At 35.3% G+C, this 15,754-nt stretch overlaps 2 protein-coding genes across 2 annotated transcripts in view; both read right to left on the bottom strand.

Annotated features, from left to right (window-relative positions):
• Positions 1–8,159: 8,159 nt before the first annotated feature.
• Positions 8,160–11,091, bottom strand: LOC111453348 (phospholipase A(1) DAD1, chloroplastic). The gene is made up of 3 exons (XM_023094411.1): positions 11,032–11,091; positions 9,669–9,746; positions 8,160–9,334 (listed from the first exon to the last, which is right to left on the bottom strand). Exons 1-3 carry the CDS (start codon positions 11,089–11,091, stop codon positions 8,231–8,233), a joined length of 1,242 nt encoding a protein of 413 aa, XP_022950179.1. The 3' UTR covers positions 8,160–8,230.
• Positions 11,092–13,941: 2,850 nt separating this feature from the next.
• Positions 13,942–15,754, bottom strand: part of LOC111452479 (protein mago nashi homolog) — a 5,646-nt gene continuing 3,833 nt past the window's right edge. Inside the window, exons 2-3 of the mRNA XM_023093244.1 lie at positions 14,436–14,612; positions 13,942–14,288 (exon numbers count right to left, since the gene is read on the bottom strand). Coding sequence (XP_022949012.1) covers positions 14,229–14,288; positions 14,436–14,612 — 237 coding nt within the window. The 3' untranslated portion in view covers positions 13,942–14,228. The remainder of the gene's footprint in view (positions 14,289–14,435; positions 14,613–15,754) is intronic.

Here is a 15,754-nt window from a genome sequence, read left to right as displayed (position 1 = left end):
ACATAAAAGATGAAATGTCGAAACCTTTTTTTCTCCCGAGCAGAGAAGTTCAATTTAGTATTGTTCGGTTGAAGCTCGAGAGTGACCTATGGGTATTTAATTGGATTGGACATTGATACTGATAGTTGAGAGAAGAGAGAGAGAGAGAATAGGGTAATATGAACAGGTTTCTTTTTTGGATTCCTTAATGGAATCCAAGTGTCCCTCAGAGAAGGAACCCCACACAACGAAATGGCAGTGTAGAAAAAGAATGGTCAAAAAGTGCCGCAATTTTTCCAATCATTTGGAAGAAGAGAAATAGAATGCGCAAGTGGCCTCCGCCAAAACGAGTTGGATATATAATTTGGGGGGGAAAAACATGGCCACCGACCTCGGGAAGGGCTTCAGCAGATTCCCCAAATTCAAGCATGCCAATCAAACATGACAATGATTGGAGAGAAAACAAGCAATAACGCTCACCTTTAGTGGATTTCACAAGAACAAGGTTGGCTTTGCATGAGATTGAGAACCGCCCCAGGCTACCACTTTTCTTTTCTTTTCTTTTCATTAAAGTCTAACAAAAATATACGTTTTAATCCCTTAATTAGATAAGACTTAGGTTGATCATCTTTAAGAATTTCAAAATGCATACCAATTATCTGGGAAGAGGATAAACCCAATTACAATATGCAGTATTAAATTAAAAGGGAATCGAGTACTTTTGACTCGAAATCTGGGTATCGATTAGTATCATGAGGGCTTTGTTTTGGTACAATAACACACGTTGGTAGGGCATAGGATTGATCCTTATCCTATGTTAAGTGATACCATACCCATGTGATGTTATTCAGCACTTGATATTATATTTTATTTTGTACAGAGAAAAGCAATAGATAGGCCACCTCATGCTTCTAATCTAACATCATGAACTTCATGAATAAACAAATCTCCAAAAGGGAGAAAGTAGATTGTATTCAACATGACGTCAAACCAAGTGATCAATAATAATTTGGGGATGTGTGCTAGGTGTGAATGGATTATTAGATGGCATGAAAGGCGAAGCAACTCAAGGAATCAAGAATCAAACTTGGTTTTAAGATAAACTTGGCACTTTTAATTAGGCCACCAAGAATATCAATTTAATTATAGTTTCAGCAAAGGAAGAAGCATATTCCTGACTAACCAAAGAAGATAGCACAGCCCGTCTCCCTGCATTCTATCAATCCACCACATTTTTTAAGTTCGGTTTTGTATTTTGTGCCATTACTTTTTCTTTTTTTTCAAAATGGATAATTTATTTCCGTGCTCGTCTAAGTTTGGTGGAAAATTATCCAATTGTCTTACGTGTAACTGTCACATCATCATTTACATCATAACAATTATTTCATGCGTAAAGTAGGTTCCATCATTGCTTATTATGTACAAGATGGCGTTGTTCAAATTTATTACAAATTGAAGTCCAAGGATCGAGATACCAATTTTTGAACCATGCAAAACACCCAAAAATACATGGATGGATTGATGACCTTCTATGATCGCGCAACTCCCAAATGTCTTCCCACCTAGACCAGCAGTTAGCGAACGTCTAAAAAAGAATTGTAGAATTGTGACTATAAAAAAAATACTCAATAAGTAGCCGACTTGTATTATTCCATCACATTTATTTCTTAGTAAGTTACCACAAGCTTTTCTCTTCTTGGAAGTTCAAGCCTAACTCTATAGCTATTTGAACTTCTGGAGAGACCTCAAAGTTTCAACCGATTCTTTTACGCGTTACAAATTCATTCAAAATCTAGAAGTTGTTCACTAGGTTCTAGTATCAGGGATCTATTAGATGACGTATCTCATCGAACTAACTTTTCTCTTCTTTAGACTTAATCAACTTAATTTATCTTGGCAGTGAATGAACAATATTCTAGGTTGAGGCATGACCTCATCATATCTCATAGGATAATATGGTGTTTCTTTCTAAATGTCATTGTGTAAGATTAACTGGCGACCATAAAGTTAAAATCTAGGGGTGTGACCCCGTGTGTTAGCCAGCTACTAATCCACCTGTGTGGATCTTTTACCCCTCAAGGCATATTTATAGTACAATGGCCTTGTCCAAGGCCCCTCTGACCCTCTCCACACACGATAATGTCTCTCCTCTCAAGCTAAAGTACCTATGTGGTCCCCTCTCAGGAATAGGATTAGGGAATCAAGGCTTTGGCTCCCGACCCGTTTCTACACACGATAGTGGCACGCATCATGAGCTAAACTACGTATGTAATCTCTGTTTTCTCTTAGAACGGGTTTATAGAATCACAATCTAAGTTCTCGACCCATTTCTACACACAATAGAAACTCCTCAAGAAGCCATGATACACCGTCCTATTTGAAATTGGTCAAGCTCGACGGTACAAGTTCTTGATACCAAACACTTGGCAGGAGGCACTATTGGATCCGACCTAGCTCACCAAATAGTGCTACTAAGCTGCTAGAGGGATTAGAAGGCAGGTAGGCTCTAGTGATACCATCCACATTGTTAGTAGCCTTGTAAATTTTCTAGGATTTTAGGGTGGTTAGGCAATTTAAATCTCAATTTCACATTTCTAGGACACCTAGGATTATCTCATCGAAACTAATCTAATTTTTGGAGCACTATGGTTTTGATCACGGATTGCCGCTCAAGATCCTAGGGTGCTCAGTCAACTAGAAATTTTTTTGATCTAGGTCAACCTGATATCATCCTAGCTTTAGCACCGATAATCATGCTTGTTTTATGATGGAGATAATCCTATCGATCACCTAAAGCACGAAATAGATTATCTGAACATTCATGCAAGATTAACAGAGAGATAAAACAACGTACATCTTTAAAATCTCACCCTAAGAGCATTATAGTAATAATAATTATTACAATAAACTACTTAATTAATTTTTATTAATTATTAGTTACAAATTTAATCTAAATAAATTAATTATAGTTCAATATAACATATATAAAAAAAGAAAATAAGATAAAAGAAAGACAAATAATAATAAACAAATATAATTGGAAAAAATCATATATAAAAAACAACCACAAAAAAAAAACAATAAGTAAAAAATGAAAAGGAGTCGATACAAATAAATAAGTAGAGGAAGAAATAATACAATGCACGAGTGAAACATTATTTATTCCCAACACGACAACCTCCATAATTCTTCCATGTGGTATGGCGAATAAGCTTCAACGAGGTCTGTCAAATGAGCTCTAAGAGAGTGATTACGTAAGCTTAGAGCAGTTATATGGAGTTAGTACGAGCGAACTACGATAACCAAATATCTAAACTATCCTGAAAGCTTAATAAAAGAATGAATAAGGAAGGAGCGTGATTACGTAAGCTCAAATGAGTTAAAGAATACCCAACAGATGCCCTAATTTTTTAGGGTCGAATACATCTTAAAAATAGTTGAATGAGTCATGCCCGTAGTACGTAACTAGGATTGGAAATCATGTCCACTTCATTGTTGACTAATTAGACTTATGCTATGTGTGCAGATTACGATAGTTAATTATAAATTTATAAGTGAGCTACTCACTAAATATATTTATTACTCACTTGTGCTATTCTTTATTTCTGATATATGGTACTTAGGATACCAGTTGAAGAGTTTGGTGGCTATGGAAGTCTGTTAGACCTCTATTTTAATTTTCTGCTATGTTTTAACATGTGAAGAAAAGATATTTTTTAGGACGAAATTTATGGACTTCTTTCACTATAATTTTGATGGGATTTGAGTATTGTTGGTAGATTTTAATTCATATTTTCTTTTAAAACTATTTTTCACTTGTTTTTTTTTTTTAAGCAACGACTCTAAGTCAGACTATGACTATTACATTCGCTCGGGTAAATCAAATAGCAAAATTTATGGATCAATCCCCATTAAATGGCCTGAGAAGCAAGCAAGAGAGTTTCCATAAGTTGAGAATGAGAATGATAGAGTCGTCATTACATTGATGTCACTGTTGTTGCACACACCCCCAAATCATCTAGTAGACTGGCGCATTGATCCAACCACAACGACCAAGTACTAAACGAAGTGGGAAAATATAATATAGAAAAAGCGACGGGGACATGCATGAATAAGAAATTAATTAACAACATATATTAAAAAGAGAAGAAAAAAAAAAGAAATTGAAATAGCAAAGAGAAGTAATTATGCAAATAAATGAAAATTAATAATAATAATAATAATGGACGGTGGGGGGTTGAGGTTGAAAATGGAGATTATTTAGTCGGTTTAGAAAGGTTGAATTTTGCAGAGCTAAATTGAATATATAATATATTATTATATTATTATATTTATATATAATTAGGGGTTTTTGGGTGCTGGTCCAGGTGCTACAAATCTAGCCAACCAAAGGACCACGTCCCTCGTCCCGCATCTTCACTACAACCTAAAACGGCGCCGTCAGTTTCTCTCAACTCAAATCATCAATTTTTTCTTCCTTTTTTTTTTTTTCTTTTTCTCTCTTTGTATTTTCTTTACGTTAAATTAATAATAATATTTCTCAATTTTCCACTTTCAATAATATTCTTTAATATTTAAAAATAAAAACTTAGAATATATTTTTTAATCTTTTTAAAAAAATCAAAAATATCTTTACCTATGAAAATTCTTTAATAACTTTTTTTTAACTTTAAAAAAAAAATTGTTTAAAAAGTTTAAAAAAATATTCTTACCATGCATATATTTACGGTAATGCTATTTTAATGTTAAAATTAAAATTTTAATTTTTGAAAGCACCCATCAAAATATATTATTTTAATTAAAATAAAATTTAGGAATAATTTTAAGATAAAAAAAAGTTTTAAGAATATAAAAGAGAGCGATGGTAATGTTGAAAAAGAAGATGTGAGATATTGGATTGAAAAAGACAAGGGATACAGTTGAAAATGACAAAAACGAATCTGCTAAAATCAAACATTCACCAATTTGCCACAACCCCATTCATTTCCAAATCATTGTTCAAACCCTTTTGTCAAATACCTTTTTTATTTTTACCCTACTTTACCTCTCATCAATGATTGGAAAACTAATCTTGATTCGCGTAGAAATTCAGGACCTATGATCCTAGTTGAATCGGAGAGAACTAAATTGATACCGGTGTCATATAATTACTTAGCTGAGTGAGATACCAGAGGATTACGTACACATTTGATATAAGTAAGTGCTTCAGTGAGTTACAGGTGGAAGGCAATGAGACTGCTCACTCAATTATGAGAAAAATAACTCCTTGAAAACCTTAGTTGGAAGCTAAACTGAAGCTAAGTTTGTAGGCTCGTAGAGAAAGCTATTTTGCAGGTATACTCACAGATCCATATTTCTAGACAGTCATAGAGAAGACACCAACATCGACTTACCAGAATGTTCTATGACAATATTGATAGATTGAGGATATCAGTCATGATTTACCAATTTTCAAAACCTAAAGTTGATCGGTTTATGTAATTTAAGCATAAAAAAAAAAAAGAATAAAAGAAGGGTTTGTAGACAAATTTTTTATTAATTTTATTTTTGTAAGATTTTAAGGATACTAATTTCAATTTGAATGGGAATAAATCTTTTTAAGTTGACTTTGTTAATATTGATAATTAGAGTCCAAATGTAAAAGGCGCCGTAATCTAGGAGGCACGATCTCCACCTGTCCTTCACTTTCTTTCCCAATTTCAATTTAAATCCTTAAATTTCTTCTTATTACTTTTTCCCCCCCCAACCTTTTTTCACCTAACTCTCTTACAATTATATTCATTCTTTCCATTTTATTTCCTTTTTATTTACCATCGTCAATTTCGAAAAAATAAATAAAAGAAAAATTCAATTCAAATTGTGCCTGAACAACCACCAACATGTCCCTCTCTTCAAAATATAATTTTGTTATTATCGCTCTTCATTTTATTAAATCAATAAAAGAGAAAATAGCCACTATTTTAAATAAATAATTATAAAAACAACTCTTTTTATAAAAATATCAAATTTAATAAGAAGGATAATTTACCACATACCCTCTTACTTCGGTAGCATATTTATATTATATGATATTATATATATTCGACAAATCCATGAAATAGTAAATCGGTTATGTGGAACTAAATTTAAGTATTATCTCGTTCAAATAAGTGGTGACCTTCGAATCAATAATTTTAGGTATAGAGATATTTTGATGAGTATTACAACACTACTCGCTCCCACGACCTACCATTTACCAAAACGTGCTTAAAGAACCGCCACTTATTAAATAAATGGCTATTATGGGCCTAATTTCAATTTAATTTCTTTAATTTATTATTATTATTTTATCCCAATTCTCTCATAACTTTATTCTTTCTTTCCATTTTTTTTTTCCATTCACACTATCTCTTTTTTTTCCTAATATTGATATATTATATGGTATCCAAATATAGTAAAATTAATTACGAATTTCAAAACAAAGCCATCGAAAGTGACGGTTCGGTCGGCTACGAAAATCAAAAGAAGTCTAACTACAGTTGTCTTCAATCACAACGAATATGTCTCTTTCTTTTTAAAATATGAAACTCTTCGATATGATTGATACAACATTGATATCGTATTTGTTAATATTATGTGAAAAGAGAAAATAAAAGAAAAAAAAGATTAGTGTTAGTGTAGCCCCACGTCTAATATTTAATATTTTTATGGGTAATAGTTTGAATAAGCGAATGGTAAGAAAATACTCTTAAATTAATTAGCCTTCATACAAAATTTGTGGTGTAATATATGCAAAATCTCCGAGTGATCCACATGAGAAGAGGAAATTAATTAGTTTAATCAATTATAAAAGATATTATCTTGACTTCCTATTAAAAAAAATCGATTAATTCAATTCAATTTGTATGGTCTAGATTTTATTATAAACTTTTTATTATAAACTTATCTCAAATAAATAAAAAAGTTGATGCATTTCGTTGGTTTAAAAAAGAGTATAACAAAATCAATTTGAATTTATTATTAATTTTAAAATTTATATATTTTAATTTTCTAAATTAAATAACATAAATTTGTGCACGCATGCCTCCACGGTTTCAAAAATCAAAATCTATCTTCACCAACAATTATTGATTCAAACGTCAACATTTCTTGAATGGGACAATATTTCAATGACAAAATATTATTTTAGTATTTTTTTTTTAACTTATTTTTATTTTTATGCATATACAAAAAGTAATTAATTTTATTGTTAATGTCTTATATATAAGTGTTTATTAGACTTCCATTTATAAATTTTTATGTGGAATAAAAATAATTTTAAATAATTAATTTTAATATTTAAAAAGAAAATAAGAGAAATTGTGGGAAGTAAACTAAGTTTGAAAGAAAAAGAAAAAAAAAAAAAAAGGATTATGGGGAGAGTAGGTGTGGACGGCAGAGAGCAGGGGCAGTTTGGGAAGTGGGAATTGGAAGGCGCACGTGGGAACTACATGTTGAGCGTCCCTGACCGAACGGGGTCGGTGGTCCAATATTTTGGATTTTTATTTTTCAATATTTACGGTCGGTCTCAAATCTCAAATCTTAAAGGAAGGGTCATTTTAGTCATTAATTAAAACTTTACTTCCATACGTCACGTTCTCTAGCAAAAATACAACTCTCGCCTTTTCCTTCTCTCTCTCTTCTCCTCGTTCGCTATAATATTAATAATAATTAATATATATATTCCTAATACTAATATTTTTTTTCAACAACCCCTTTCAATCCATCTTTATTTCTTTTTTTTTTAATATAAATAATATTGAAAAATGAAAAAATGTCTATTTTAAAAATATCTTTCACACGAATAAAATTAGAAAAAAAAAATAATAAATAAATATTTAGAACGAGATGGAAAGATGTTCACCTCCATCTATAGACATCTCTAATTATATATATTTTTTTTAATTCCAAGTTTGGGGTTAGGATTTTTTTTACATTTGTTTTGTTTTTATTTATTTTGTAATAAATAAAAATGAAAATGCAAATTTGGAAGGGTAAAATCTTAGAGGTTTAATTTGTTTTCTTTTATTTGAGAGATGAAAAAGAAAAAAAAAAATGAAAATTGACTGTCCCATCTGTGAAAATGTACAGGTGAGCAGAGAGAATAGTTGAATATGGGTTAGTTAGTGTTAGAAAATGTACACGGTGTGCCACGTAGTCGGATCCTATGGATATGATTTGTACAGTTTGTGAGCGGAGCCGGGTGGTGGGTTTAGTAATAAAATTAATTTCCTCATCGGAGTATTCTGCGAGCCGTTGCTCTGAATGGACAGCTGGAACTAACAAATCCATCAACCAAGTGAAGGTACGTGTTCAAATCATGACACGTGGCGGCGTTAATCCCCGTAAGGTGTGGCGAGTCTCTGCTACTCAGCCGCAGCTCTCGTCCTACGTCAGAGTACGCCCACTGCGTATCCTCCACGCATTTCTGAATCCACCGTGGCACTCCGCCACCCTTCAATTTCGATGCCACCGCATTCCCTCCCTCCTCCTCCTCCTCCTCCTCCTCCTCCTTCACAACAAACCCAGGCACTTTGGTGATGACATCATCCGAGTTCACAATGCGCAACACCTTCGTCCCTTGCTTCTCCACTCGCTTCCTAAAGCTACTATTCCCCACGCGCGGTCCTCCAAACGACATCACCGTGACCATAGGCGCTCGTTTGAAGTACTCTTTTATATCATAAGCCGCCAGCGTTGCAAGTGCGGCACCCAAGCTATGTCCTGTAATGGTTAAGCTAAGAGGTTGGTCCCCATATGATTGTAGCAGCCGGGATATTTCGTCACGTACCATTTGGCGCAAGCTTGGACACGAATCCGTGTCGGAAGTGTAAAGACTAAGGAACCCACTTTCAACCGCCATGTGGGGTCCACACCCCGTACTGGGAAGTTTAGTGAGTGTGGCTCTGACATTCTCAAGCCACTCCAAGCAAGTAGCAGTGCCTCTAAAAGCAATGACAACATCCCGCCGTCCAAGCCGGGAGATTTCCTGCTTGTCCTGACAAACAGCCACATACCCAATCCAGCTAGAGTTAGTAGCTACAGAGGGAGCCTTATGGACCCACCCCGGGAGCCGAATTCCAGAGGTAGCCCTCAAATGCTTAGACACACGGTAGCCAGTGGCAGGAAGGCCAGAGCGGTCAAGCAACGAGGCCTTGGGGTATAGACAAGTAGCATAGGAAGGGGAAGAAGGGTCGAAATCGAATGACTTGTAAGCCGCATCCACAAACTGCCCATAACGAAGAATCTCATTACGGAGATTCTCATCAAGAGGGTCAAGCAAGCCCTCCCAATTATGAAGCCCTTGATACTCCCTCCACCGCTTGCCTAGCTTCAACTTCACACAAGGCGAAGACACCGCAGCTGAAATGGCAGTGCACAAAGGTTTCCTCATATGGGTATTGTTATGGAAATGATGAGGAATAGAAAGCGTGGGATTTTGAGGCACCCTGATACCACAAAGCCCCATGTTGGTTTGAAGCTAAAGAAGGTGAGAGAAATTGTAGGGGTATATATAGGGAAGTGCAAAAGAATGATGCGTGGAAAGCAATAGCCTCTGAGCCCCCCTACTTTGTTACTGCCGCACACAAAATACCTTGGTGGTTGGAGTTAACCGCATAAACTGCAGCAGTGACAACCTCGCGGTTTACGTATAGTATGGGTACAAAAACAGGACTAGGTGTGAGCCCCGCATTCGACACTCCACACCTACTCAAGGCTGAGTGTTTGACTCTAATAATATGAATTCCCTGTCAAATTTCACCCACCGTAAATCTAATTTTCATTAACGTTCATACAAACTACCAACTAAATCGTAAAAACAAGAGGACGGAAATCAAATTTTAGACCGATATTCTCTACCTCTAAAAATATCAGCAATAGATATCTACATAAAGCTAAGAATGCAAATATGGGTAGCACACAAATCATGGGCAACGAAATACGTAAAGCTAATGACTACTTATTTCAATTCAATTTTTGTTTGTTCATAGTTCAATGAAGCTTCAATGATTGGCAACGGATTTAGTATTGAGCTTCGTTTCCTGTTTCCTCCCTTTTGATTTGCTCCACCAATTCATGTTAATACGCATTATTTTGGTTGAATATTTAGGAAGTTTTAGATATGAGACACTAAAAGACGTCTACAAGCATCCCCACTTTGATACCCATTGTAATTAATTAAACCATCGTAAACAAAATCACTCATACGAGGAACAGGGATTGGTTATATACGAGGATGTTGGAGAGGGAGATAGATCAGGCAATGGGGGTTATGTTTTTCACATGTTTTCTTCAACTTGGTTATGTTTTTCACGTTTTCCAATTCTAAAATGCTTTACTTCTTCATTACTGTTGTTATTAGTTTATGTTATATTGGTTGTGACAGAGCACACAAACTAGAACTGAAGGCCCAATGGGTAAATGGGGAAAGTTTTGATGTCCTGATTAAAAAAGGTGCATTTGAAATATTAATAGCAACAAATGCATGAAATAGATGAAATTTCCCTTTTTGCAAAATTTTACAAAAGATTCTTGGTTGCCTCTCATGTCGTGCGCTTCGAAAATAAGTAATTTCCATGGCTCCCAACACTCCACGCCCTTCTCTCTCCTCTTAATCAAACACTCTCTACACTGTGATTTTGGAATTATCTCCAACATTACACTCTTTTCTCCTTGTGCACTTCACGTGGTTTGGAGTGTGTCATTCGCTCCCGAACCCTAAACTACCTATTTTTCATGTGCCTATGCATCGTTTTTAATCTACTTTCAACTGTTTCGCTACGACCGTTTAATGAAGTATTCCGATGTACGTGAATATATAATATGTATTAGGTATCCATCGGTTATAATCATGACATGTGTGTATGATGCAATGTGTATCTTCGTTTAGTTCATACATAGCATAATCCTTTCGTTATATAGTACCGTACTTTCGTAACATACCGCAATTCTTAATGGCACAATGTGTCAATATGATACTCCATGACATGACATATTTCATAGTAACAATGCATCGTAACATAATGACTATACCTTGTTTTGGTCGTCGTCTTTGGCACATCCTCCTCTTTGAACTTGATCTAATGGTTGCATGATTGGAGGTCTATCTTAGAGAACACTATTTCTTCCCTAAGTTGGTCAAACAAATCTTCTACACGGAAGAGAAGGTATTTGTTCTTCACTGTTGTCTTATTCAGTTCTATGTAATCGATACAAAAAATGCATCGATCCATCCTTCTTTACAAATAACATAGGTGCAGCCCAGGAGACACGTTAAGATGAATGAAACCCTTATCCAAAAAGTCTTGTAATTGTATCTTAAGTTTTTTCAACTCTTCTTGTATCATACAATACGAAGCCTTGAAAATAAGATTAATACCCGGTTTAAGCTCTATGCAGAAATCTACTGCTCAGGACGGGGTACTCCTAGTAAATCCTCTGGAACACATCAGAAAACTCGTTCACCGCTAACATCGTTGATAGAGATTGTCTTCCTTCTTTGTGCCCACGACGCTGGCTAATATACCCCAAGTTCCCTGCTGGATCAACCTCTTCACTTTCATCATACACATTTAACTCCTGTACATGTACCCTTGAACTTAAAAGCTGTTTTGGGTTAACTACTTTGCCATGACTGCTACTGAATTTATTTGGGTTACGCATCTTTTGCATGACCTCAAGGTCCCTATTTCACAACATCCCTTATTCTTATGTGACAACAAAAGTTCTATTTTTTTGAGCTCCAATTCTGTTTCTCACAAGCGAGCCAAACATGTTGAACTAGATTGTCATTTTCTTCGAGAACTTGTTATTGCTGGCAAACGTCGCACACAATATGTACCTTCTCATCTCCAAGTTGCTAACATCTTCACAAAAAGTATTTCTCGACCTCTCTTTGAATTTTTCAGATCCAAGCTTCACGTTCGTTCGAATATTATGTTCATCTTGCAGGGGTGTTAAAGGATAGTTGACCGTTTATTAGAATGCAAATATCTAGATATTTGTCTTATGTTAGGACTTGCCATATTTGCCATTTTATTAAAGGCATATATATTATATTCATTTATTATTTTTTCTTTTTAGTGTTCTTCCTATATTATTTGTAATTTACCCTGTTTTTATATTCGGTAAATGATCATAGAGTCACCACCATTTAGGTAGAGTGGTTTCAAAACATTCTCATTCAGTCTCGTCGATATCACTGCAACATTGTTATCCATGTAGAGGTGTCTCGTTTTACCTGAAAAGTAAGAGTAGTGTCACAATCGCACTTTTGATGGCGGCGGATTTGCGATTGTGCAGCACTCACTTTCCAACGACAAGTGAGCTAAGCGAATCGTTCTTGCGTCGCCTACGGCCAAGCGACGTATGTTCGAGCCTCTAGCCTCGGTTTTAAGAGAAGGTTTTAGAAAACGAGGGCAGAGAGAGATTTTTGAAAGAGACGTTATATAAGCAACCAAGAGAGAAATAACAACGGCTCATAGTATATAACCTTGGGTAGGGAGAAGTTGACAACTAGTCGTATCCCCCTATAGTACAGTCTGAGGCATTTCATGTCTAACAGACCTAGACATGATATTTCTAAAACGTCATACTTCCTAGAAATACAAAAGTAAAATACTAGAATATGAAAAGACATAAAAGGTTTGGCTTGTCATGGGCATATGCGGCCATGGGCAACACGCCTTGGACGAGCATGACCGTGACAAGTAGCACACGACTTGAGTATTTTAAGATATACTCAGTAAGTGACCCCACCACTAGGGTCAGGAAATGCTATCATATGTAGTCGTATTTGGACCTATCATTAAACATCATTTCACGACCTTGGTCCAAGCTATGATTCCGGGTAGAATTGGATGTGTAGTAATTTTCTACACAAACCCATACGCACATATGAACCCTCAGGTGAGCTTGTATACGTCTTCACTCGACCTAGTCTTTGACTAGCGTACACCAATGCGGTCGGTATACCATGGAGGGAAGGAAGTGTGCAAAGTATCATGGTGTACATAGTATCGTATCGTATCATCGTAATGTACACGCTCATACTAATCATAACGAGGAAGTATCTTGATGCACGTAAACATGCAATATGCATGAGGTCTCCATTGTTTATAATTATGGTATCCGTGTATGATGCAATTCGTATCTTCGTCCCTTTCATACATTGCATAATCCTTTTGTGTCATTACATAAGATAGAATACAGTACTGTGCTTTCAGAACGTATATCAACGTCAATGACATAATGTTTCAACATGACACTCCACAACAAGACATATCTCACAAGATACGACACGTGCAAGGGCCACCATTCATACTTCAAACAATTCATTTAACAAAACCAATAGTGAAGTCACTTACCTAAGTAGCTTAAGCTGAAGTCACTAATTAATCTTTGAAATTAGTCCAAACTCGTCTCTTGAAATTCAAGTTGGAGCGTGAGGGTTGGGTCTACGGATTCGTTCTGGTTTTGGTTTTTCCCCTCTTTTTTTCCCTTTTATGGTTTCAATTTCTTCCGATTTTTGACCTAGTTTTGACCGATGATTGTGGCTAAATTTTATTATGGTTCTTTTCTTACGCCCCACAACCAAAAGAATCATAATAAAATTTTGAATAATCATTGTAGAAAATTTGCTAATAAATTCTTAAATACAATTTGTAAATTTCCATAACACACAATGAACTCTTGGCACGGTTTAATTCAATAGTACAATACTGACTGATTGGGATGTGATACAGAAGGACAGGATGATCCATATTTATGTTGAAGCACAAACCGAATCAAGAAAGCAATACCCTGATGGCATAATCACGTGATTCTTTATGCAATAAGGAGAGCGAGCTGGGTTTCTTTGATTTCCAGTCAAACACCGTCCATTTAATTCAACTGTTTTTCAAATCCCCGTTTTAAGAAATAATATCTCAATATGCCACAACATACACATCCCCAACAAGATTCAATATAAAAGATCAATGTCGACACACATCATCATCATCATACACCAAGTCCAGAAAATGGAACTAAAAAATAACACAAATTCTAAATCTCCAAAATTCTGCGCATTTTTAAGGAATCAAACACAACCATTCAACACCACCCGGCTTCTGTTATACAGAAAAGAACTCTCAAAAGCCAAAAAGCCATAAAAAAAAAAAAAAAAGGGGTTTCACCGTTGGGAGAAGTACATGTTCTTCATATTGCACACTAGGAGTTTTGGCACTTCTTTAAATTGGTTTGATCTTGAAGTGGAGTGAAATAAGAGAAAATACAAAGCATTTCAGATCCTACAGCCAAAGAAACACAAAAGTATGATTAAGCTGGACAATGTTGAAAGTATATAGGATACAAGAATCGAGGGACAAAGACGGCCAAAAGGGATGATAAAATGCTTCCATGTATAAAAGTAATCTACATAAAAAATTAAGCCTTACCTGAACAAGATAATAGAATATCCGCAAACCTTCAGGATCCTTGCTGCTCTGCACATCAACAAGAGATCCAATCTTAGACGTGGTGAAGGAGATGTGTTCATTTCCCATCACAATCTCAAGCTCCTGTCGTCCAACTCGATCTGGTTCTGGCCAATTATTATCATCTTCCTTCATAATCTGAACGTAGGCAACATGGAGATGTAATTAAGTTCAAAACACGATAAAAATGAAGCATTTAGAGGCAAGTGACAAGCAGACTATATTTCAAAACATTCTTCATCAAATACATCAACAAGAAAGGAAATACGAGAGTAACAGAGAAATCACATCTCAAACATATCAGGAATGTGCCATTTTATTCAGAAAGTGAGGAATAAAATAATTGAAGTTCAAAATCCAAATGGTAAAATAATCTCATCCTCTTCAGTATAGCCCCAAACAGGGGGATAATAAATGATACCACTTGTCACAATCGCACTTTTGATGGCAGCGGACTTGCGATTGAGCGGCACTCACTTTCCAACGACAAGTGAGCTAAGCCAATTCGTTCTTGCATCGCCTACAGCCAAGCGACGTATGCTCGAGCCTCTGGCCTCGGTTTTAAGAGAAGTTTTAGAAAGCGAGGGCAGAGAGAGAGATTTTCGAAAGAGACGTTATATAAGCAAGCAAGAGAGAAATAACAACGGCTTACAGTATATAACCTTGGGTAGGGAGGATCTATGAGGACACCAGAAATTTTTTTAACGAGTATAATGACGTAAAATTCTTTTGAGATGATCTCGAGGATCTTTCTAACTACAGTGCAAGATGTAGTGCATTGGTCGTGACTTCATTATTACTAGATGGAGAACAAGAGATTTCCAGATGGAAAAATTACCTACAAAATAGGCTGAGGCTTAGATTCAATAGGTTTATCGATGACCTTTCTTTGATTGATCAACCTTCGTCAAATGGAGATTTCACTTGGTCAAACAACATAGATCAATTGATTTTTCATTATCCCCGAATAGAATATTGGAATATCGAATTTCATCTTTCAAGATTTAACACATCACTGTGGATTATTTCCAATCTGTTGAAAACAAGAAATTTGAAATGGGAGCCTATGCCTTTTAATTTTGAAAAATATAGGCTACAAATCAATGATCGTCACAATCAAATATCTTTAGTAATCTCTCCTATATTTAATTAGCTGTCCCAATGCTCGATGATAATGAGCAAAGGGTATCTCTCTCAGCTTTGGAGCACTTTTGTTTTGTTTTTTGTTTTTTGTTTTTTTTGTTTTGTTTTGTTTTGTTTTGTTTTTTTTTTTTTTTTTT

This window comes from Cucurbita moschata, unplaced genomic scaffold (genome assembly GCF_002738365.1).
Source record: "Cucurbita moschata cultivar Rifu unplaced genomic scaffold, Cmos_1.0 Cmo_Scf00001, whole genome shotgun sequence".
In the NCBI taxonomy this organism is placed as follows: Eukaryota; Viridiplantae; Streptophyta; class Magnoliopsida; order Cucurbitales; family Cucurbitaceae; genus Cucurbita; species Cucurbita moschata.
The sequence above is the reverse complement of the archived record's forward strand: the minus strand, read 5'-3'. Positions and strand labels throughout refer to the sequence as shown.